Here is a 26,317-nt window from a genome sequence, read left to right on the forward strand (position 1 = left end):
GTCAATGTTAAGGGTGAGTTTGTTGGCATTCAGCCAAAGATGGACTTTATTTAGCTCAATATTTACTGTGGCATTTAGAGCAAGGGGGTCAGGACTGGAGTAATTGAAGGTTGTGTCGTCAGCAAATAGAATTGGTTTGAGGTGTTGGGAGGCATTTGGAAGATCATTAATGTAGATGAGAAAGAGGAGAGGGCCAAGTATGCTGCCCTGAGGAACACCAATGTTGATGGGTAGGGTGGGAGAAATTGAATTATTCACAGAAACATACTGGAGCCTGTCAGTAAGGTAAGATTTGAGGTATTGCAGGGAGTATCCTCTGACTCCATAATGATGTAATTTAAGAAGAAGGTTTTGGTGGTTGAAAGTGTCAAAAGCCTTCCGCAGGTCCACAAATAACCCAACAGGGAACTCATTTTTATCAAGAGCTGCATGAATCAAGTTAATCATACTAATAAGTGCATCGTTAGTGCTATTTTTGGGTCTGAAGCCATACTGACAAGAGCTAAGTATATTGTGTTTAGCTAGATAAGAGTAAAGCTGCTTGTAGATTAGTTTTTCAAATATTTTTGACAAGTTAGGCAGGATTGATATAGGTCTGTAGTTGTTAACATCTGTGAGATTACCACATTTGTGGACAGGGGTTACTCTCGCTTTTTTTAGCATATCTGGAAAGGTTTGGAGTTCAAGTGACTTGTTGAAGAGCAATGCAATAGCAGGGGCTAAAGATCTGGAGGCTTTTTTGTAAATTAAGGTTGGTATCTCCTCAAGGGCACTAGACTTGGTTTTAAGGGAAAGGATTATCTCATTAACGTCAGTGGAATTAGTAGGCTTTAGGTACAGAGACTGTGGATAGTTACCTGTAAGATAGTCCTTAATATCAGTACTGGAAGATGGAATATCATTTGCAAGGGATGTCCCAATGGAAGAGAAGAGCCTATTGAACTCGGTAACAGAATCAGAGGCTGAAAGTTTAAAATTTTCTTAGATCCCAATATTTGTGAAACTGTGCTCCAAGTTTTTTTAATGTTGCTCTTTATTTGGGTAAATTTATCTTCGTAGTACTTAGTTTTGGCTCGTCTAATTATTTTAGATAGCAATAACGAGTAATTCTTTGAAAATTCTCTGGAGACGGTTCCTAACCTATACTTCTTCTCAAGGTCATGTTTTTTATTAATGGATTTAAGTATTCCCTTTGTAAGCCAAGGATTGTTAAGCCTTTTGGTTGTGACTTGTTTCGTAAGCATAGGACAGTGGGTGTTATAAAGGTTGAGAGTTTTTTGAAGAAAAGATTGCACTGCTTGGTTGATGTTCCCTATCTTACCTATCTCAGACTCCCAGTTGACATTATCAGCAGCAGTTATAAAATTGTCTATAGCAGTTTCATTGTGCAGCCTAAGGCTTAACTCCCTTGTCTCTAGAGGCGGTTTGTTAAGGCAACTTCAGCCTGTGCAAATTGTTTTTAGGAAACTTGTATAGTATTTTTTATTACATTACTAGTATTTCTTTTGTTTTTGGCTTTGATGAATTGTTCTAAAATTAATGGTAATTCCTGTACTGCAGTGTATAGGCCGCTCCATATCCCCCCAGGTGGTCCCTCCCAACGCTCCCTTCTCTCCCGACACGACCCACCCACCCCACCCCCCTCCTACACCATGCGCCTACAGCTACAGCCGTATGGGATTAATACGGTACGGCCCGCGGCCTGGCTTTCATATCCGGACAATTCACTCCATGTCTGGCTGACTATCCGGATATTGCAACATCGGCAGCAAGTTAACCGGCCCAAATTTTTTATCTGGACAAACACCTAATTTTCCGGCTCCTATGGACATTTTGGCCAGATATTGAGGTAACTTTATCCGGTCACGATTTTGGCCGTATAAGGGCGTTTTCAGGATATTCGAATTCCGGATAATCGAGTGTCCATGAAACTATTAATAAATAAAGAGTTTTGCTGTTATTACACTATATACACAGGTTATATATAAGTATCTGCATGTTTTGTTCACCATAACGAACCACAAAGTTGGTATAGTGAGTCAAAACAGCAACGAGTAGCCGCCACACACTAGCCAGCCAACAAACGCCGCCACCTTCCCTCCCTCAACAACACCTCACTTGCCAATATTCCTCCTTCCACTATATTGCTTTTGCTTTTACTCACTATATACAGACGTTATATATAAGTATCTACATGTTTTGCTCACTATAACTGTACAACTAAGCTGGTATGATGCCCAAACAGCATAGTGGCCACCGTAAAACATGACAAGTCATGCAGGCAATGCCACCTCTCTTACTGACTCCTTGACTCCCTTGAGACAATGACTCTTCCCAACATACTCCTTTTGCTAGTATTACACTAATACACAGGTTAACACACAGCAGTCTCCGTGGTGTAGTGGTAAGACACTCGCCTGGCGTTCCGCGAGCGCTATGTCATGGGTTCGTATCCTGGCCGGGGAGGATTTACTGGGCGCAATTCCTTAACTGTAGCCTCTGTTTAACGCAACAGTAAAATGTGTACTTGGATGAAAAAACGATTCTTCGCGGCAGGGGATCGTATTCCAGGGACCATAGGATTAAGGACTTGCCCGAAACGCTACGCGTACTAGTGGCTGTACAAGAATGTAACAACTCTTGTATATATCTCAAAAAAAAAAAAAAAAAAAAATATATAAGTATCTACATTTGTGTTCACCATAGCAAACCACAAACCTGATATGGTGAGTGAAGACATTAACAGGTGACCACACAGTGTCAGCAGACGATGCTATGCTACCCTCAGCATTACTCCTCCCACTATACTACGCACAGCGCTAATTATCACAACAATCCTGCTATTATCAGAATTCTGGCCATTTTTATGACAGTCAGGAGTCTTCTGTAATACTTTCATCACTAAATAATAGAAGTTACATATATATATTGACTTTTTTTTTTAGGAAATGCTGTGGTCACAAGTTGAACAGCAGTGTTGTTAGTTAATGCTGCATGCACCAGCCTTGGTTGCTCACTCAGTACTGAGGCTTTCTCACACTCAGGAATGTTGCCCACAATTTAAAAAAAAATGGCGTCTGTTTACATGAGCCCTGAGGAAGCTGACATGAACCTCATGTAGTCGCGGGACTTAAATCTTACGTGGTATTCCCAACCATACATAGCTGTGGTGTGCAATTCTGGGATAGTTACTCACCCCAGCTATAGATGTATTGCTCAGTTTAAGGGTTAATGCATGTTATTACAATTTCATGGAAAACATGCTGAGCTACACTGAATTCTGGTAACATATTATGAGATAAGAAAATCTATATTATGAGATTACTACATCCACATAACTGTGAATGAAAATATATATATACTGTAGTTATATATAAAGTAAATAATAAAGTAAAGTGTAATAACAGCAAAATCAGTATGCTTTATTGTTCTCAGAATATAACATAGTGCGAATCTTAGTGACACGAATATATTTGAGTATTCTGATGTTCCACACATTTTATTATATAAATTTTTCAAGACACACTGTTGAATAATACTACTGCAAAAAAAAAAAAACGAGAAAAACAAATTAGATACATTGAAATAAATATGTAAAAACATCTTCGCAGCAACTCCTATCTCATGCCTGCCCCAGGGTGGCCACCTGAAGTGATCGCTCAATGAACTCTCATGAGTCATGACGTCATCATGAAATTCCAGGCTTCACTGGCCAAAGTAAATCACATACAATTTTTTGTATTATTTTTCCTGTGATCAGGAAAACATTTTAACATTATATAAAAATAAAAATTTGTGCACTGGGAAGATATCAGCTATAATAGGGGGTGCAGTCCAGGGGTTAAGTCACTATTTTGTTCCTTTGGCCCTAGTGGGCAGTTTCTTCAATTTCAGCCTTTTGCTTTTCTAGTGAGGCATGAGACAGCTTCCGGAAGGTCATGTGTTTGTTGATGCTTGTTTTTTCCAGCCTGGAGTGCATCAATAGTTGTGCCCGGTTGTGGCATCTCATTGCTACCTGCACACCACCACCTTTCCATCAGTGACAGTGCTGTTTCTTGACATGGTCTTCCTTCATTTCCTGTTCCATGGCTCATTTTCCCAGGTTGTTTACAGTGTCATTAATTCTAGCCAAATCTGTGGTCTCTTCTCTGGCCCCTGATGTTTGCAAACTTGTGGCTGTCTGCAAGGGTTTCGAACATTTCATGGGCTGATTTTTGGGCTCGATGCCCTGGGTTGGATTTCCCATAATGTCATCTTGTTTTTGTGAGTGTTGTTTTTTGCTCTGCTTCCTGGTCAGTCCCATGTTTTTCATTTACTCTGGTGTTAGTTAGCTTCAGGGACACACCATTTGGCTCCTCCAGAAATCCAGTATTTAATGTAATGAAATTACAGTACAGTATTTAAAGTAGATTCCCGGTGGCTCCTTGTTCCCTTTCTCCACTACCAGGTGCGTTGGTTCATGGACTTTCTGCTCCAGATAGAGGTCATGATGACATGGAAACCGGGAGTTCCCTGTGGTACTGCCACCTTTTGGTAGCCAGGTATAACTAGTGGGGTTTGATACAGTTTCAAAGTAAAATTGTTTACAGAATTGTTTGGCTGTTCCAATGTTTCACTTTCTTTCAATCTTGCAATTGCCGGTATTGTTTCACTTACTTTCTGCATGTTTTCTCAGTGAGGGTGATCGGTGATCGTAACAACCCTCTACTCATTGTGTTTCTGCAAGGGGTCTCGGTTCTGGCTCTGGTCGCCAGAAGGCCATACAGAACTCCTAAGGCTCATGTGACTCAGTAGAGAGGGAAGGTTCTTCAGCGAGCTAGCTTCAGGGAGCCACCAATGCATCTTTCGTTACATTCAATAACCCCCTTTTTTTGTTAATAAACTTAAAACAAGCTGTTAAATTTGCATAAATATTAACTTGGCAATCATTGCATAACTAAATTTGCATCAACAATTACATCTACCCTAATATAAGGCTTGAAGGCAAATAGACAGCCAACTGAACAGGGAAAGCAAGGAAGACAGCATCTAGTCAGGCAGAATGGCAATAACACAAGACACTCATTGTAGGCAAGCAGACAGGCAACAACAGACAACCAAACAGGGCAACTAATTAGGCAACATGACAGGAAACCATGCTGACAAGCTATTGTAACCACATATTTATAACTATAATAGTGCCACTTACCTGTTCATTAAATAACAGATGTGTGCCTCTTCTAACATTATGTTCCCTTCCTACTGGGCTGAATCAGTTCTTATCAATTCTTTAATTCCTTACTAATTAGTCTGTAAATATACAGTGAAGTAATATCTCATGATATTACACAGGATAATAATTAAATAAAACTTTAAAAGCTGTTTATTGCACGAACATAAAAAACACATGAATGACTGTTCAAATCACATGACTCTAGCCTTTCAATAGAAAATGTACATGTCATTCAAACTTACTATTACACTTAGTTCTATAAATAATGAGTAATTATCAATATAAAGAGCTAAGCAAATATGAAAGCAATATAGCACTATGCAAAACACAGATGAGTCAAAATTTGTTAGCTATCAATCAGGATGCCACTATGGGACCAAAACATTAGTATTTGAAGGAGTCTGATTCTCTGAGTTTGAATGAAAACATTTGTTTACAACCTTCATTTACTCCAGTCCTGATCCCCTTGCTCTAAATGCCACAGTAAATACTGAGCTAAATAAAGTCCATCTGTGGCTAACTGCCAACAAACTCACCCTTAACATTGACAAAACCTTTTATATTCTGTTTGGCAATAAATCCTCTAATCAAATAAATCTCAAAATAAACAATACCCAAATTTGTAACAAATTAGATGGCAAATTCCTTGGCATTCTCATTGACCACAAGCTTAATTTCCAGGGACACATTCTAAACATATCAAAAAAAGTTTCAAAAACTGTGGGCATTCTTTCTAAGATCAGATATTTTGTGCCACGCCCTGCCCTGGTGACTCTCTATTACTCCCTTATCTATCCATATCTCAACTATGGTATTTGTGCTTGGGGCTCTACTACCCAAAATCACTTACGTCCTCTAATTACTCAACACAAAGCTGCTATTAGGACAATATCCAATTCTGGCCCCAGACATCACTCGGTACCCCTACTTAAATCTCTGAATATGTTAGACATTAAGTCACTGCACATTCTCTCATGTGTATTATACATATATAAAACGCTAAACTATAATGCCAATCCTGATCTCAAAAGCTTCATAGAAGGTTGTATCAGAACCCATGAGCATCACACCAGAAATAAATACAGTTTTGATATTCCTAGAGTACGACTTAATCAAACTAGAAATGCTCTACAAATCAAGGGGCCCAGAATGTGGAATGACCTTCCCAACTATGTTAAAGACTGTACCTCTCTCAACCAGTTTAAGTTAAAAGCGAAGCTATACCTAATAAATTCCCTGTAACCTACCTTACCCTTCTATTGTCAACCAATGTCTGTTTTTTTCTTTAAAGAGCGCTGTTTGTCGACATAATTGTATTTGTGCTGCTTTTTCATCTATGTTTTCATTTCTTGTTTTCATTCTACTCATTATGCTCAATTAGTATTAAGCTTGTCATTTAAGTTTATCATGCCCGAAACGCTTTGCGTAATAGTGGCTTTAGGCATTGTATGTACTAGCTATACCTATAAGTTAAACAATCCTTGTAAATATTTATTGTATGTATGTACCTTACCTAAATAAAATTGTATTGTATTGTATTGTATTGTTGTAAAGGGACAATTGAGGAGCAGATTTGGGGAACCTTAAAACTGGGACATTATACCAAATTTATGACTACAAGTGGAAGAATGCAATTTGTACAGTAAGTGACAGGTTTCTATTCCATCAAATGCACATGAAGTTACTGAAGTGTCCAATATGCAACCAGATTAAAGAAGGTTTACCACTTTTTATTTTAATTATACAAGAAAGGCCAACCAACTACATTACAATCGTTATCACATAATTTATTACTGGTTATAGCTAATCATTTACCTTTATTTCCACTTAGTAAATGACTTGCTATTTTCTTAATGTTCTTGATCCGTGCCGGGCTTCTATGGCCTTAGTGGTAAGTTTATCACTAATTCCCCAGTCTAGGGATTTACTTTCTGCAGCTCTCCTCTGCCCTTGGTGAGTACCCTTCGCAGACAAGTGGAAAGCATTTGGGGGTAGTACTGTAGTTCTTAGGGCACGGGTTTTGATTCCCAGCTGAGTGAAACAAATGGGCTATTTCTTCCACCTGATTTACTGCTCACCTAGCAGTAAATAGATACCTATGAGTTAGAGAGCTAATATGGGCTGCATCCTGAAGATCTGTGTGTGTGTGTGTGCATGATTGATAGAAAAATATATATAGTGTATATGATAAGAGGAAAATAGGTCAGGAGTCGTTACAGTTACCACTATACTGCACCACAGTTAAATATTCAAAGCCCTCTGGTGAGCAGAATTATTTTTTTCCAGAATTTTGTTTCATTCTTATATTGTTAAAATGCATTCCCTGATCAAGGGAAACTAGAAAATATATGGTATGTGACATACTTGGCTGTATTGGGGTGAGGATGTCTGGCAATATTCTTGCACTGAGAGAGCAGTCGCCAGCGGCAGTGTGCTTCAAACCAGCAGTGCAGTGTGGTGCGGGCTGCGGCAAATTCATTTTTACATAATTATTTAAATGTTTTTGAATGGTTTTATGTCTAGTTTCTTGCAGTAATATTATTCAATAATGTATAATTTGTGGAATTTGAATACAGTAGTTATATGTGTGGAACATCACTATGCTAAAAAATATGGTGCTCATATCTAGGGACACATTATATTCTTAGATCAGTAAAACAGTGTTTTTGCTGTTATTACACTATACACACATGTTATATATATCTATCAATATTTTGATAAACCATAACAATCCACTAAGTAATTCTGGTTTGTGTGGTAATGAAATCTTAGCAAAGTAGAGTTCTACACTCTATGAGCAGCCGACTCCAGCGAACGACTTCACTTGACAAAGCAAAATATTTAGAAATATACTACGGACATATCTCTATTATTATTACAGTGGTACCTCGGAACACGAGTGTCCCTGTATGCGAGTTTTTCGGAATACGAACCGGATTTCCTTGGAAAATGTGTCTCGGAGGGCGAGGGTTACCTCGGAACGCGAGTTTGTTCATACGCGTTCAGGCCGACCTAGCGCGTGGTGGTATGGCGATCGTCGCCCCTCTGCCCCTCAGTTTACCTTTGTCTCCCGCCCAGTGACTATCCCTCCTGAATTCTTCACAAGGATTTACAGTTTTATGTCAGTTTTTTGGCCATTTGAGCATAAAAATTGTTATTATATATCTCACCATGGGTCTCAAGAAAGCCATTGATAAGGTTCAACCTAAGAAAATAGCTGTGAGTAGAGGCAGTAGAGGATGTCCCTTCTTGATTAAGAAAATGTGTGAAGTATGGGAAGAACTGCAAAGTTCTGTTGAAAAAACTCACCCAGATAAAGCTGTAGCAGGCCGTTGCATTGACCTTTTAAATGACAATGTGATGTCTTACTACAGACAAGTGTTAAAATGTAGGGAAAAACAAGTGTCTTTAGATAGATTCTTAGTAAGACAAACAAGTCCTAGTGGTATGCAGGCAAAATGTGCCAGTGTGTGCTCACCAGTGAAGTCCTCACTGCCTGATGTGATAATGGAAGGGGACTCCCCTTCCAAACAGTAACGCCTCTCCTCCTCCCCCCTCCTCACCATCTTACATACGCCTACAGCATTCAACAGCAAGGTAAGTAATAGCTTGAACATAGTTTTGTAGGTTTATTTAGATGAATTAGGTATAAAAATTTAGTTTGATGTGGGGGTTTTGGGGTAGTCAGGAACGGATTAATTCATTTCCCTTTATTTCTTGTGGGGAAATTAGCTTCGGAATACGAGTTTTCGGAATACGAGCCGTCTCCAGGAACGGATTAAACTTTTAAACTGAGGTACCCCCTGTACACTGTTATTATTATCAGATTTCTGTCATTAAATAATGAATATGAATAATTTTTCACAAAATTATTTTCTAAAGTATTTTCATGCTGCATGATGCTAAGAGTCACAAACCTTGGCTGTGTGCTGCCTCCTGTTTGAACATCATAACTAGCATTGTGCTCATTAATATCTGAAGCTTGCCAGCTTGCCCATAATTTTTATTACTGTCAAGATCATCTATGACACTATCATCGCCAAATAATTGCAATTACAGTACTTATTTTATTCATGATTATTAATAGGTAATGTGGCCCCCGACTTGCGTAGCTGTACCGTGAGCTTCAGCTGCATGTGTCGGCTTTGGTCGCTGTGGCTCTCACAGCCAACAGGGAATCGGACTTTTTTTTTTTTTAATTGCATCTATTTACTATTTTTTTTAAAGCGCATCTATTTACTAGTTTTTTTTTAAATAGCATCTGTTTACTTGAGTCCTAAGAAACAGGATTTGAGCCCTGTGTACCCACGGGAGTTTTGAATCTTACGAAATACTAACAAATGTTACGTGCTGAGCAGCACACCCACTTTTCCCATGGTATAGTTTGTCTAGTGGAGTAGCTAGATCTACACCAAACAGCCTACACATAGAAACTAGTTGGACAAATTTCCATAGAAAATGCCAGATCAACTAGATTGTAGTAGATAAGTGATCCTGTAGGCTGCTACAAACACCAGTTTGATGGAGCATTCAAGTTATCAACAGACAAGCCTAGTCCTTGAAAGGGCTTGTAGAGTAAAGCAACTCTCAACCTCAACCATAGTTAGACTACACGTAAATGTACCATGGTTTAGCTGTAATGGCATCAGGAATGTGTGCAAAAATGATAAAGGGCATTCAACATTCAACCATGGCAATTCATGCAAGGCATTAGTGGCCAGCAGGGATGTGTATTTATTTTGGCTATGTTTCTGGGTATTTTACATATATTGTATCCAAATATGTCTATGATGATGAATATATATATATAATAGCAATAGTCTATACACAGATGAGCTCCACATTCCTTTAAAAAATATTGTGATTTTTTTCCTCCTGGCGGACTACGTAACATGCCTCCCTGCCCCAAGGACCCGTCCAGGCCTGGGTCAAGCCATGTGCTCTCATCCCTCGTGTTATACCACAGTGCCTCGCAATTAGTGAAATATTTTTTTAAAATAACTTTTTTATTTTCATAGTAACTTTAAACATTTTTGGCCAAGACTATGTCTGGTAGCAGCATCAATCGTTCTGGAGGTGTTAAGAGGAAGAAGGTTATCCTAACAATTAAGGACAAGTTACGTGTTATACAACTTTGTGAAAATGGCCGGTCGACTTCAAGTGTTGCCAAGGAATTTAATATAGGCACTAGTACTGTTTCTGATATAAGGAAAGAAAAAGAGAAATATCTGAAATACATTAAAACCAGTGAGAGTGAAGGTGCAAGCACTAGCAGAGGATGTGATAGAAAAACTTTGAAAAATTCTACGCATGTACAGTTGGATGAGGCTGTGTACAAATGGCTTGCTCAGCACCGAACTGCTGGCATGACAATTCGCGGTCCATAAATACAAAATGCTGTAAGCAGGTTTGCAGCAAGCCTTAGAATAGAGGATTTCCAAGCTAGTGAAGGGTGGGTTGTAAGGTTCAAAGGGAGGCACAATATTATGAAGAGGAAAATTGTAGATGAAAAATTGAGAGCAGATACAAGCAGTGTAGAACCATTTAAACATAAATTAAGAACATACATTTTGTCAAATAATTTATATTCTTATCAAATTTATGATGCAGATGAAACTGGGCTGTATTGGAGGAGTTTACCAGAAAAAAAACTCTAGCTATGAGGAGTGAGGGTTGTGTGCCAGGCTGTAAGGTTAACAAGGACAGGCTGTCGGCCATGAAGTGTGCGAATGCTGAGAGCACAGACAGAATTACGTGTGCAATTGTTGGGAAATCAAAGAAACCAAGAGCCTTGCAACTTTGCTTGGACAGACTGCCAGTGAAATATTATAACTCAAAGAATGCATGGTTTACACAGGATATCTTTCTTTCCTGGTTTCATGATGTGTTCTGCAGGGAAGTTCATGTCTATCAAGTTAAAAAACTCAAAGTAAGGCCAAGCGAAGTTCGGGCTTTGCTGCTGCTTGATAATGCGTCTGCCCACCTCAGAATTGACACGCTAACTTCACGTGATGGCAAGATAATGTGTGTGGCACTTCCTCCTAATACAGTCTCTCTCATCCATCCTATGGTTCAGGGAGTTATTTGTGCCACGAAGAGGTTGTACACCAAAAAGATGCTCAACGAAGTTTTGGTGGTTTTGCCTCTTCCGGAAGATGTTGAACTCGGTGTGAATAATAGGACTAAAAAAAACTTGAGAATTTGAAGAGCTATACAATCAAGGAAGCCATCTATAACTGGGCCAAGGTGTGGAGTGACGTAAAGGAATCGACTTTGAAGAATTCCTGGACTAAACTCCTCACGTCTACTGTGAGAAATGAGGAGGATGAAGAAATGGATTTTGAAGGATTTACAGATGAAATCCATGTAATGTTCAGAAATGCCGGCAAAAACTTAGGAAGACAGGATGTGCTTGATTGTCTTGAAAAAGATGCCAATGACCCAGGATACGGTGTGATGAGTGAAGACGAGATTCTCCAGTCTGTTACTGGTGAGGTCGACGAAGATGAGGAGGAGGATGAAGAAGACAGTGAAGAACCAACACCAATGACCACGAAATTGTGCTCATCCAGAAGTTGGAAACATGTATCAGTACCTGAGGTGAACCAAAGAGCTGATCATACAACTGGCCAATGAACACAGAAGGGAAGCTATACTTGATTCTTATATGGTATGAAAATCAACCCAAGCGCCTTCAACCAGTGAGGCGTCACAGGCAAGCCAAATGCCTTCAACCAGTGAGGCTTCCGCAGCTGGCAGTCAAAACTAACTTTGCTTAATGAACTGTACAGTAATTTTAAGTGTTAATTTTAGTGTTGTGTTAGTATAGGTTACGTGAATTGTCAAGAATTTTTAACTTCAAGATGAGTAGCATCAATCAAGAAGACAAACAACAACAAGGTAAGTTGAGGTTTCTAGTTGAATATTAAAAAATTATATGTGGCAAGGCAATTCTCCGAAAGTTCTTCACCGATTGCTTTCAAATTTTCACAGTGTTCCATTCGCATCCGAGCAAGTTTTTATATATACAGTATATTATATTGATGTCACGTCTGTGATGGAAAAAAAAACATGTTTTTGAAAAACTGTTTTTCAAGTGAGAGAAATCTTCGAAACCTCTTTACCAATTGCTTTAAAATTTTGACACGACGTTGCATTCAAATAGGTGTGTGTTTCTATATACCTACTACATACATGCCTTACCTGTGACCGAAGAAAACATTTTTTTTTTTTTTTTTTTAAAACAGCGCTATCTGTTGGATGTAAGAGCAACACACGCTGTAATCTCCCAAAGTTCTTCACCGATTGCTTTGAAATGCTGACACAACGTTCCATTCGAATATGCACATCTTTTTATATACCTACTATATAGATGCCACTTCTGTGACAAGTAAAAATATGCGTTTTAGAAAAACAGCACCATCTGTTGCACATAATATCAACATGCACGCTATTCTAAATATGTCACGAATTCCATTTCAATGTTTCCAATTGCATTGATAAATTTTATTTTCATAGATTTCGATTTTATTTTTGTTTGTAATTATTTTGTGACATCGTGTTGGAATTGAACTGTGTTGTTTTACATACCGTTCATTTCGTGAGTATAGTTTATTTTTTTTACTTTCATATTTTCATTTAATTTTTTTTTAACTTTTTCTTATTTTTCAGTGATGGGAACATCAGATCACTTGATGGTCCCAATTTTTTTATGGGAACATCGGACCATTTGGGAAGGCATCGGACGAGGGAGTGGGGAATGGTGGGGCTGACGAGGGGACGGAAATGCGAGATGGTGGGGAGGATGAGGTGACAAGGGAGGGGTAAGGGTGGGGAAAGACGAGGGGACGGGGAAGTTTGGGATGGTAGGGACGAGGGTATGGGGGAATGGAGAATGGTGGGGAAGAACAAAGGGACAGGAGAGTGGGGCATAGAGGGAAGAAAGAGGGGATGGTGGGAAGGAGGGGGGGACGGTGGAGTGGGGAATGGTTGGGAGGCTGAGGAGACGTGTGAGGCGGGAATGGTGGGGAGGACTGGGGGACAGGGAAAGGTTGCTGTGGCCCTGCAAAGCATATGCGTTGCCGAGTCACAGCAACGCGTGGCCGGGTACTGCTAGTTAGGTAATTTCATCTTTGTGGCAACTCCCGCCTTACAGCTCGTGCGGAGCCGACTGCCTCCGGCGATTATTCTGTCAACGCCTCAATTTTGCCAGACTTCACCTTATTGTGGCCAAAATATGTCACCTACAATTTTACCACAAGGTTCCCACATAAATGAACACTTTTATAAGACAATAAACATTTATTTATTTTTATTTGTTGCAGTTCCCCGGATTTGTCTTTAACTTAATGTTAAAACTAAAACAAGTAAAATTTCCTGAGTATACATATCACTAGTTTTCTATGACTAAAAATAACAATCTATAAATCATTTACAAAAACTGTAAAGTAAAATCTTAAAAGTGTAAGACTAACTATAAATAAAAATCTACAAGTGAATGTAAACACAGTCAAGTATAATATTCATGTTAGCACCATGCAATATAACTTAGATTAAGTAAAAATCTCCAAGTTAATTTTAAATCAAATTAAATATTAGAAAGAAAGAAAGAAAGAGAGAGAGAAATAAAAAGAAAGAAGAAAAAGAAAGATAAAAGGAGACAGAGAGACAGACAGACACACACACACAAACAATTAGGTGAGTACAGAACAAGAAGAGAGAGGAGACGGAACAAAATTAAGGCAGAGGAGAGAAGACAGAACAGAAACAAGAGAGGGGAGAGAGAAATGAGAGAAGATTGAAGAGAAGGGGAAGAGGAAGAGAAGGGGAAGAGAAAGACAAGTGAAGAAAAAGATACAAGAAAAATATACAAGATAAAAATTAAGTGAATACCACAAATGTAAAAAGTAAAGAGAGAAGCTAGAAGAAACAGGAAAGGAAAGGTGTTAGAAGAGAGGAGGAAAGGAGAGATATAAGAAGAGACAAGAAAAATAGGAGAGAAACGTAACATTAAAAAAAAAAAAAAAAAAAGCATTGAAAATAATGAAACGCCATTTTCTGGGTGGGACCCGGAGGCTCCCTGGTGCTTTACCAGGCTGATATGCTAATGTCAGACTTTGGCATCAGTCATGTGTATGAAGTTCTAGGGCCTACCGGGGACCACGGCCAGAACCTGGCCCCTTCAGAGAGGCAAGGGGAGCAATGGCCTATAAAAAAAACCCCTGTGGTTGGAAGCATTCTATGTCTGCCATCGACCGAGTCAAACATCCTGAAAGGTAAGCATTCCAAAACAAATCCCTATTCTGGTTAAAATTGCTACCAAAAGCCTAACTAGTGGATAGAACTCCCCCAGCAGAAAACAAGCAAATTAGTATGACGTCACTGCGCCGCTGTCTGCGCAGCTCCCCCCTCCCAGGGAGGGTGAAGGGGGAGCCAGACCTCTCACACCAGCTATCCACCCATCAGTTCTGAAGCTGGATGTCAAAACACACGAAAAACCACCGACCGGAGGGAGGGAGGAAGGGTTGCCGGGGAGCCTCTGGGTCTCACCCAGAAAATGGCGTTTCATTACATTCAACACTGGTTTTTTTTGGGGAGCCCCGTCGGGTCCCCATTGCTAACTACCCACAGAGGAAGGTCAAAGGGACGGAACCGGGAGGCGGACACCACGCACCCGTCAACGGAAGCGAGACAACCGGCAGCAAACGCAACCCAAGGCGACACAGCCCCAAAAGGGCCCGGGAACAACATGAGACAAAGAGCAGCAAGGCCCCAGTACGAACACCAAAAAGATTCGTACCCAAATGACAGCAAGGACACGCCGCCCAGACGGCAGCAAGAGCAGCGAAGCCACGAACGCCACGGGCATGGGGAAAAAACACAGGCAGGCTAGCCGCAATAACACGGCTGACAACCCGGGACACTGTCACCCGCGAACAGGGAAGTACGGAACCGGAGCAACTCAAAGCGCGCCCCGGACATGGAAGCCGCGGCACGCAATTAACAGCAGAGGGCCGCCACTGAACACGACACACCCCCGGCCCGACCAACCAAGCACCAACAACCCAAGGACTCCTCCAGAATGCAGCAGCCCCATCACGTGCCAGAAAAGATGGAGATTGCTGCCACCGAACAACCAAAAACCCCAAAACCGAAGGAGCAGAAAAACCCCTGCGGAGGAGCAACAAGCCCAGCGACCCGACCCCCAGAGGCAAATGCCAACAGGAAAAAAAAAGAGCCGACAAAATCAAACCGGAACCGAAGGGGCACCACCAACCGAGGAGAAGACAGAGCACCCTGACCAGAGACCAGGATGATGCAAGCGGCGCACGAACAGGCCGGAGGTGAAACAACGCACGAGACAGCTTACTAACGGTGCAGAAGCAACACCATGACCGAAAGCAAGCCGAAGCGGCTCCGCTAGCGCCGCACGAAACAAGGCGATAGTATTTGGCAAGACGACGGCCCCCAACCCCCACCAGAAAAATCAAGCCGACGCTAACAACTGCAGCCACCTAAGAATGGACAGGAGGAAAAGGAAGGACCGCCAAAATACCCCATACTGCCGCCAAGAAGTAGTACACAGGTGGGACACCTACAACGAAGCCACAAGACCACCAACCAGAGGAGAGATACGCGAGGAAGAACGAAATCAGCCCCTACAAGGCTCCTCTGAGCCCAGGAAAAGGCGGAGCCATGGGAAGATCTCAGGCGCGACCACTAAAGCCCAGGCAGCACAAAGGAGATGGAACCTCTGCCAAACAGAAAACTCCCCAAAGCAAACCCGCCAGGAGATAAGAAATGACGGGTCCGACACGAAACATCGCAAGACCCTGAAAAGCCAACCAGCAGGGCAAGCCAGGAAAACCGAAGAAGATGTAAGGGTTGCCACCCAAACCAAGGGGGTACGAGCAACGAAAACAGACCAAGACACTTAAGTGCACCATAGGACACAGGCTGAAAGAACACCCAAGAAGCCAAGGAACGCACGAAGAACACCCCTGCGGCAGAGGAGGAAACAAAGGGAACGCACAAGGAAGGGAAGCGGTAGAAACCGACCACCCCCCCTACAGCAGCAAGTGCAGGCAAAACTGACCAAAGGAGGTGCCAGTGAAGCGACTGGGGAGAGGCAGGACGAAAGAGCCAAAGCTCAAACCCCAGGAAACAACCAGGGGTGTGCTAACAACCAGTCACCGGTTTGCTAACGGTCTCATTCGTAAATAAATATACCTTAATAAAGACAGGTATATAAACATCTTCGCATCCAGCCGAAAGACGCCAGACCACAGAAACTCGCCTGTCGAACGGAGGCACAAACGTGATACGACCCAACAGTGCCCAGAAGATCCTGAGAGCACCGCCAGGTGAAGAAGCCAGAGCCGGACACGCAGGAGAGCAGGGTAGACGTGAAGTAGGAGGCCCACACGATTGATATAGGGAAAACCTCGGCGTCCTCCCCGGAGCGAAGGGGCACATACCGGAGAAAGGAGAAGAGCGAGAGGCAAAGCACCAGAGAAAATAGGGCGCAAAACACCAGCACGGAAACACGCTGCCACGACCAAAACTCCCATGGCTCATGCGCAGGACACGCTGGCCGAACCACACAACCTGCTCTGCGGGAAGGCGCCAACCAGAACTACTGCACAAAAGTAGCCAAACAGAACGCAACCCTAGGGAACCACGAAGTAGAAAAACAACCCATCACATGGGAAAGGAGCCAAAAGAGGAAGCAGCGACAACAAAATCGGCCAACTAAGCAAAGACAAGTAGCCCAAAGGGAACCCAACCGGGCCACCAGTAGCCCAACTGGGCTATAAGTAGCCCAATATGGCGACCCAAACTAGGAGCCGACAGACGTTCCAATAATATGGGAAGTAGCAAAAACCTCCCCGAACCCTTGAGAACACAGAAGCAAACACCAGTCCTGAAGGCACACAAAGGCACAGTCGCACCCGAGACCAAAAGTCACGTAGAACCCCAAGAACGGGGAAACATGACGAAGACACTGTCCCAAAAAAAGGGGGGAGCATCCACCTGACTCAAAGGACAAGGAACTGAGCCCGGGGAGGGGCCGACGCCCAACAACACGTACGGTGAGAGGGGAGGAAAAACCCCTCTCCGCGTAACCACAAGCCCCGCCTAGAGGGGGAGAAAACCCCCTACGGAGCCAAGGCCCCCCAAGTCAGCCCCTCCCCAGCCCCGGGAACCCACACGACAGGCCCCGGGGCTGAGCCGTCCCCCCAAAGCCCCGGTCATACCAGAAAACCGGGACAGCCGCGAAAATACTAAGGAAGGGAGCCCACTGGCAGACTCTTTACAACACGGCTGGAGGAACAGGCTCAAATGCCCCCATCACTACCCTAGAAGGGGAATTCCTAGAGACTGCTCGAGTCTCAAAACCATCGAATCCCGCCCCGAACCCACAAACGTTAAGTAACCGGATGTAGGCAGGAAGGGGGGATCCAAGGGAAAGACAAGGGGGGGAATGGAAGGAACTGAAGCAACCAACACCCCCAAGTCCCAACACGAACCAAAACGGGACTGCCCGGGGAGCAAACAAATGAGAGCGTTGCCACCACCAAGGCTCAAAGTGCAATGCCCCTGCTGCCCACACCCGCTTAGTCAGCACAACTGGGTAACCGAGCCACAACGAGCAACAAAACTCGCAGGACTCCGGGTCGAAGGTGTCACCGACCCCACAGGCAGCAGATGGAGGCAAAACAGTTACCCTGAGACAAGGGGTGAGAGCAACTCTCAAACTCGCCGGAAGCGAGGGGGGGCTCCGGGGTCACATCCATCGGACTCGCATGCCCCCAGGGGTTTCCCAGGGTCCCGAGCGTTTACTATAAGAGGACTCGCACTCGGGTAATCCCAAGCAGGGTACTAACCGGCACCCAAAGCTACCAAACAACTTTCTAAGAGCCGAACCCCCGGGACGTGTACACTCACGGGGACCTAGCAGGGGGAACCACCAGAAAAATACTCAGAACACAAGAGGCAAGAACGAAGGCAGACCCCCCACCAGGTAGATAAAACACAAATAAAAAGAAAACCATGCAAGAGGACAGCGTACCCAAGTGGAACTGAGCCGGCCGCCATGATTGGTGGAAACAAGCTGCACAGTACCCTGCGCCCACCAGTGCAAAACTGCCCCTTACGTTTAGGCGAACAAGGGAGGCAGAACACCCGAGCACACAAAGAGCGGCCGAAAACCAAGCAGCAAACGGCCTAGCAGGGGCAGAACCCAAGGAACTTGTGGAAGATGGCCCCCAAGCCCCAAGGGCAGTACTTACAGGGCACCTAGGGAAGGGAGCCCTAGGCGAATGCAGCCAGAGTACTGGAGATTCGCTCCCGGCTCACGCACCACCTAGAAGACAGACACCACACTCTAGGTAGCGTGCTGAAACAACTATTGGAGCCAACAACTATTGGAGCCAACAACTATTGGAGCCGGAGCACACAATCGGTGCCTTTAGCATCAGCCGAAGAACTAATGGGTGGATAGCTGGCGTGAGAGGTCTGGGGCTGCCCCTTTTCTCTCCTGGGGAGGGGGAGGAGCTGTGCAGACAGCGGCGCAGTGACGTCATACTAGTTTGCTTGTTTTCTGTTGGGGAGTTCTATCCACTAGTTCAGCTTTTGGTAGCAATTTTAACCAGAATAGGAGTTTGTTTTAGAATGCTTACCTTTCTGGATTCTTGACCCGGTCGATGGCAGACATAGAATGCTTCCAACCACACGGGGGTTTCTATAGGCCACTGCTCCCCTTGCCTCTCTGAGGGGGCCAGGTTCTGGCTGTGGTCCCCGGTAGACCCTAGAACTCCATACACATGAGTGATGCCAAAGTCTAACATTAGCATATCAGCCTGATAAAGCTCCAGGGAGCCAACGGGGCTCCCCACAGAAAGGACATTTGTGAGAGGAGAGAAAATAAAGAGGAGACCAGAGAAGACCATATAACAAGAGTGTGAAGATAAAGAAACACTGATATCACTGATAATTCTTTCTTAGTAGACATCCTGGGCATTATCTTGCCCATCTTGTATTTGAATGGCCTCATCTTGCCCATCTTGTATTTGAAGGATTGTTTCGTCAGTTGCTAGTTTTCCCTGAAAAGACATTAACATGAATTAATATTTAATTATGTTTATATAAATTACACAAACCAACAAAATCACTAGAGAAAGGGGGTGTGAAGAATAAGGAGAGGGGGAAACATGTTCCTGAAAATTGCATACACCAACATAGATGGGGTGAGATCAAAGATACTAGAGTTAAGTCATACCTGGTTGATACCTGGTTGATGGGGTTCTGGGAGTTCGTCTACTCCCCAAGCCCAGCCCGAGGCCAGGCTCGACTTGTGAGAGTTTGGTCCACCAGGCTGTTGCTTGGAGCGGCCCGCAGGCCCACATACCCACCACAGCCCGGTTGGTCCGGCACTCCTTGGAGGAATAAATCTAGTTTCCTCTTGAAAATGTCCACGGTTGTTCCGGCAATATTTCTTATGCTTGCTGGGAGGACGTTGAACAACCGCGGACCTCTGATGTTTATACAGTGTTCTCTGATTGTGCCTATGGCACCTCTGCTCTTCATTGGTTCTATTCTACATTTTCTTCCATGTCGTTCACTCCAGTACGTTGTTATTTTACTGTGTAGATTTGGTACTTGGCCCTCCAGTATCTTCCAGGTGTATATTATTTGATATCTCTCTCGTCTTCTTTCTAGTGAGTACATTTGGAGGGCTTTGAGACGATCCCAATAATTTAGGTGCTTTATTGCGTCTATGCGTGCCGTATATGTTCTCTGTATTCCCTCTATTTCAGCAATCTCTCCTGCTTTGAAGGGGGAAGTGAGTACTGAGCAGTACTCAAGACGGGACAACACAAGTGCCTTGAAGAGTACAACCATTGTGATGGGATCCCTGGATTTGAAAGTTCTCGTAATCCATCCAATCATTTTTCTGGCTGTCGCAATATTTGCTTGGTTATGCTCCTTAAACGTTAGGTCGTCAGACATTATTATTCCCAAATCCTTTACATGCTGTTTTCCTACTATGGGTACATTTGATTGTGTTTTGTACTCTGTATTATGTTTAAGGTCCTCATTTTTACCGTACCTGAGTACCTGGAATTTATCACTGTTAAACATCATGTTATTTTCTGATGCCCAGTCGAAAACTTTATTAATATCAGCTTGAAGTTTTTCAATGTCCTCAGCCGAGGTAATTTTCATACTGATTTTTGTGTCATCTGCAAAGGATGATACGAAGCTGTGACTTGTATTTTTGTCTATATCTGATATGAGAATAAGGAAAAGCAGTGGTGCAAGGACTGTACCCTGAGGTACAGAGCTTTTCACTGCACTTGGACTAGATTTTATATGGTTGACAGTTACTCGCTGAGTCCTGTTTGACAGAAAACTGAGTATCCAGCGTCCTACTTTACCGGTTATTCCCATTGACTTCATTTTGTGTGCTATCACGCCATGGTCACATTTATCGAAGGCCTTTACGAAGTCCGTGTATATCACATCAGCATTCTGTTTCTCTTCTAATGCCTCAGTGACTTTGTCGTAGTGCTCAAGTAGCTGTGAGAGGCACGATCTTCCCGCTCGAAATCCATGTTGGCCTGGGTTATGAAGGTCATTGGTCTCCATGAAATTGGTGACCTGACTCCTAATCACTCTCTCAAATACTTTTATGATGTGCGATGTTAGTGCAACTGGTCTATAATTTTTTGCCAATGCTTTGCTCCCTCCCTTGTGTAGAGGGGCTATGTCTGCTACTTTAAGTGCATCTGGTATCTCCCCCGTGTCCAAGCTCTTCCTCCACACTATACTGAGTGCCTGTGCTACCGGCACTTTGCATTTCTTTATAAATATTGAATTCCATGAGTCTGGACCTGGGGCCGAGTGCATGGGCATGTTTTCAATTTCTTTTTCAAAATTTAGTGCGCTCGTGTTTATATCAGTTATATTTACCGGGGTTTGAATATCCCGCATAAAGAAATTGTCTGGATCTTCCACCTTCATGTTGTTTATTGGAGTGCTAAACATGTCCTCATACTGCTTTTTTAGGATTTCACTAATTTCTTTGTCATCCTCCGTGTATGAACCTTCACTTGTACGAATAGGTCCAATACTGGCAGTGGTTTTTGCTTTTGATTTCGCATATGAGAAAAAATATTTTGGATTTTTCTTTATTTCCTGAATTGCTTTCTGTTCTAACTGCCTTTCTTCAGTTTCATATGAGTGTTTCAATTTCCGCTCGATTTCTTCAATCTCCCTATTTAAATTATTCCTTCTTTGACGGGAAATTCGTGTCTGCATAAGCAGTTCCGTTATTTTTTTCCTGCGTTTATAGTGTCGTCTGCGTTCTCTTTCTACGTTAGATCTCTTTCTGGCTTTCCTCAAAGGAACATGTTTCAGACTTGATACGCTTCTGAAGTAAGTTTTTCTATTCCTTCTGTAGGACTTGTATTATTTAGAACAGTTCCCCATGGAATGTTTGTAAGTTCCCTGTTTATTATCTCCCAGTCTATCCTTTTATTATTAAAATTGAATTTACTGAATAGCCCCTCTCGCTTTATCAACGTTTTAGGTCTATTCTGAGTATTGATGGTCGTTTGCACTTCAATGAGTTTGTGATCTGAGTATGTGGTATCTGATATCGTAATGTCTCTGATAATGTCTTCATTGTTCGTAAAGACCAGATCTAGAATATTTTCATTTCTCGTTGGCTCCGATATCTGCTGATTGAGTGAAAATTTGTCACAGAATCTAAGTAGTTCTCTAATCTGTGGTTGGTTAGGTCCTGATAGATTTCCTGGTATAATATTATTGTTTGCTATTTTCCACCTGAGACTAGGCAAGTTGAAAGTCACCTAGGAAAATAATATCAGGTATCGGGTTCTCCAAATTATCAAGGCTATTCTCTATTTTGCTTATCTGTTCTGTGAATTCCTCAGCCGTTGCATCTGGCGGTTTGTATATTAGTATAATCACTAAATTTATTTTCTCTATTTTTAATCCCAGTACCTCTACCACCTCATTTGTAACGTTTAGGAGCTCCGAGCATACAAGGTCTTCCCTAATATACAGACCCACTCCTCCATGTGACCTAATTTTCCTATCACACCTGTATAGGTTATATCCTGGAATCCAGATCTCACTGTCCAACAATTCCCCTGCATGGGTTTCTGTGAAAGCTCCAAATACTGCATTTGACTCCGTGAGGAGGCCATTTATGAACTGTACTTTGTTGTTTGTTCTTGTTTTCAGTCCTTGTATGTTGGCGAAGATGAATGAGGTTACTCTATTAGTGATAGTTTGAATGGGAGACTTTTTCGGCACGTCCATTAATCGTGGACATAATGAGTTTGTTCTGACCAGTACTGATTGTTGTAGGGCAGTTTTCTGTCGTAGTTGTAGTTCCCTTTCGGTGGGTAATTGTATCTGTAATTCTGGAATGCCAGTGGATCTGGCATCCAGTTCCATACACTCTCCATGCTGCTCCTTTTGAATTCTCTGCCGGTCTGGTATAAAAAATTTATAGTTTCCTCCAAATTCATTATCCTGCTTGCCACTCTTTATGTAGCGTTCCGTGCCTTTCACGTGAAAGTGTGGGCAGCTAAGGTCATAGCATTTTCTGTCCTCCAGTGAGGTTTGGCACATGTCAGGATGGAAAAACCTACATATTGATCCAAATCGACACTCACCTTTCCTAAGCATATTTAAACATTTTTTGGGATGTTGGTAACTGCATTCTAATCCTTTCTTATTACCAGCATATCTATGTCTGCATATGCCCTTTGCATAAAATTTGCATAAGTCTGTCCTTCTGTTCTGAATTGCTCTATCGAGAACCGTCGTGGTGTCTGTACCTATCGAGCTGTCAGTGCTGTCTGGTACACTTTCTAGTTTACTGTCATCTACATCCAGGCCTACTGAGTCAGAGTTTGCAACTTCCTGAGTTTCAGCCTCAGTTTCATCCCTGACTATAGCCTCCGCCCCTTGTATATTAGAATTGTTGTTCCTTTCCCACTCCTTCTGGATGGCTGGTAGGCTTCCAATGAATGATGTTTTCCGATCATGCGTCATGTTATCTAGAAGGTTTTTTAGGATATTCCAAGCTGGCAGGTCATTTTTACACACCCAGAGCAAGTGGCCATCTCTCAGTGCCGTAGTGTTACTCACTCCTGTACAAGCCGAATGGAATCTAGTCTTACAGATATAACATTCAATTCCCGTTACCTTCGTCTTTAAGAAGTTGTTACAGTGGCCACAAATTTGTTTATTTACTCCCATATTGCCTTGTTTTGTTGTATATATCTATATATTTATAATATTATATGTATATTGTATATTTGTAACAATATATATGTATATATATTTATATGTTTAATATTATATGTATATCGTATATTTGTAATATTATGTGTGTTATTTTGTTCAAACTTTATGGCAGGTACTTAGCGTAGGTAGCGAGGCTGGTCCCCCGGTCAGTACAGGTGACCTCTTGTGGCCCAGGTTGATGTCACCAGTTTCCAGTTACCCGATTTATAACCACTGATGCCGCCTCTTGCCACTATTTTATATTTCTAGTGTTCTATATTTATAATATTCACTTCCAACTTATATGTTGTTGTGATACCCGTTCCACATCACTGTTCCACGAATCACTGTTCACTATTTTTTTTTTTCGTTTTTTTTTATCCTAATACACGCATGTACACAAAGCCTCGTTCACTGGCTCACACGTGGTCTCCCGTTTATTCTCTATTTAACACAAAGTTCTATTGTTAATGACTATTTTCAATTTTCCAGCTTTTATGTCTGTAATCAGTAGTCCACGGCAGTAGTCCTACGAATCCCTGTTAATGTCACGATTTTAACGGAGCGCGCACGGTACGTCTACCCCCTCCCTCGACCTCAACTCGACTCCATGTATCATGTATTACAGCTGCAGACACCAGACATTGTTGCACTTATGGAGACAAAACTTGAAGATGATATTTTAAATGAGGTCATATTCTGAAGGGGTTACTCAGTTTGGAGACGAGACAGAAAAATTAGGAAAGGCGGTGGTGTTGCTGTGCTAGTGAAAGAACACCTAAAGGTAAATTTAACCCTTAAAATGCGCATCACGTCATATGACGTGCTGGACGTTGTTCCAGTCAACTGCGCATCACGTCATATGATGTGTTGGAGTACTACCCAAGATTTAAACAGCCCACGGATACACGGGGTTCACCACACCTTCATCAGGGCTCTTGTAAACAGACGCCATTTTTTTTTAAAATCGTGGGCCAAACTCCCGGGTGTTATTGGCCTCAGTATTGAGTGAGCAACCAAGCCTGATGCATGCAGCATGAGCTAACAGCACTGCTGTTCTGCTTGTGACCACAGCATCGCCTAAAAATGCCAAATTATACTTGTTCATGCTACTATGTAGCGATGATATTATTACAGAAGACCCCTGACTGTGATAAAGCTGACCAGGGTTCTGATAATAGCAGGATTGTGGTGATATTTAGCGCTGTGCGCCATGGAGGGAGGAGTAATGCTGTGGGAGGGAGGGTGGTGGCGATGTCTTTTGACTGTGTGTGGCCACCTTTTATTGACTGCACTCAGCATACCAGCTTAGTGGTTCGCTATGGTGAACACAAATGTAGATACTTATATATAACGTGTGTATAGAGGGTATAAACAGCAAGAGAAGGTTTGGAGCCGCCATTTTGGTGAGGGCGGTGGCGTCGTCTGCATGACGCCACTGTGCAGACGACGGTGTTATTTACTGGATACCACGATGGTCTTTGGGCACCATACCAGTTTATTTGTACAAGTATGGTGAATAAAACAGGTAGATATTTATATAAAATGTGTGTATATAGCGTAATAACACCACACACTATTGTTGGAGGAGAAATATTAGTGCGTCTGGCCTTGAGGGCGGCCGCCGATCAGCTGACTGTGTGAGTAGCCACATCTTTGTGCCTTTACTCACCATACAAGCTTAGATGTACAGTTATGGTGAACAAAACATGTAGATACTTATATATAACGTCTGTATATAGTGAATTATAGCAAAAACATTATTGTGGGAAGAGAATGTGGGTGAGTCAGATGACTGGAGGGAGGGCGGGAGTGGCTGGCTGGTAAACGGCGGTCACTCCTCGTTACTTTTTGACTCATAATAGCTACTTAGTGGTTCGTTATAGTGAACAAAACATGCAGATACTTATATATAACCTGTGCTTATAATGTAATAACCGACAAAGTATTTGTTCACTGATTGATGAACATAATTGAATGAACAATATGCACACCATATTTTTTAGTACAGCGATGATTCACTCATTTTATTATATAAATATCAAACTACACACTATTGAATAATATTACAGCAAAAAAAGTATGAAAAATCAGAGACATTGAAAAAATTCGGTAAGTAAGTAAGTAACTATCAAAAGAAGGCACCAAACCGGGAAGGCTATGTAGCACCATCAAATATGCAAAATAATCAGAGGGCGCTAAATATCACCAAGGATGCCAATACGAGAACAAAAACGCATAAGGCGAACGATATCAAAAGTATCCAAGTCACCAAGAATTCTATCGAGGGACAGGTGACCGCGAGGGGCAGTCGGAAAGCAAGACACACGCTCGTCCTGGAAGTCAGGACATTCAAGAAGGACATGCACGACTGTAAGAGGGACAATGCAACTAGGACAATAAGGAGCAGGGCGGCGCTCCATCAAGTGACCATGGGTTAAGCGAGTATGGCCAATACGCAACCTCCCCAGAGCTGTTCCCACCGCCGGTTACAGTGGAAGGAGGACTGCCACGAGGAAACACAACATTTAAGAGTACGTAGCTTGTTACCAGTAACAGACAACCAAGAAGCCTGCCAACGGGTAAGGACTGAGGAATGGATAACCGGGTAAAAGTCGGAATACGGAATGCCTTTACCAGAGATAGGACAAGAGCGGACAGCTTCCTTGGCGGCAGCATCCGCACGCTCATTTAAAGACACACCAATATGGCTGGGAACCCAACAAAACTCAACTGACTTAAATTTACTGTGAACGAGATACAGCCAATGCTGGATCT

At 42.5% G+C, this 26,317-nt stretch overlaps 1 protein-coding gene across 1 annotated transcript in view; it reads right to left on the bottom strand.

Annotated features, from left to right (window-relative positions):
• Positions 1-19,026: 19,026 nt before the first annotated feature.
• LOC138373089 (uncharacterized) overlaps positions 19,027-26,317 on the bottom strand; it is a 105,948-nt gene continuing 98,657 nt past the window's right edge. The window contains exon 12 of the mRNA XM_069339114.1: positions 19,027-19,317. Coding sequence (XP_069195215.1) covers positions 19,216-19,317 — 102 coding nt within the window. The 3' untranslated portion in view covers positions 19,027-19,215. The remainder of the gene's footprint in view (positions 19,318-26,317) is intronic.

Source organism: Procambarus clarkii, chromosome 41 (genome assembly GCF_040958095.1).
Source record: "Procambarus clarkii isolate CNS0578487 chromosome 41, FALCON_Pclarkii_2.0, whole genome shotgun sequence".
NCBI lineage: Eukaryota > Metazoa > Arthropoda > Malacostraca > Decapoda > Cambaridae > Procambarus > Procambarus clarkii.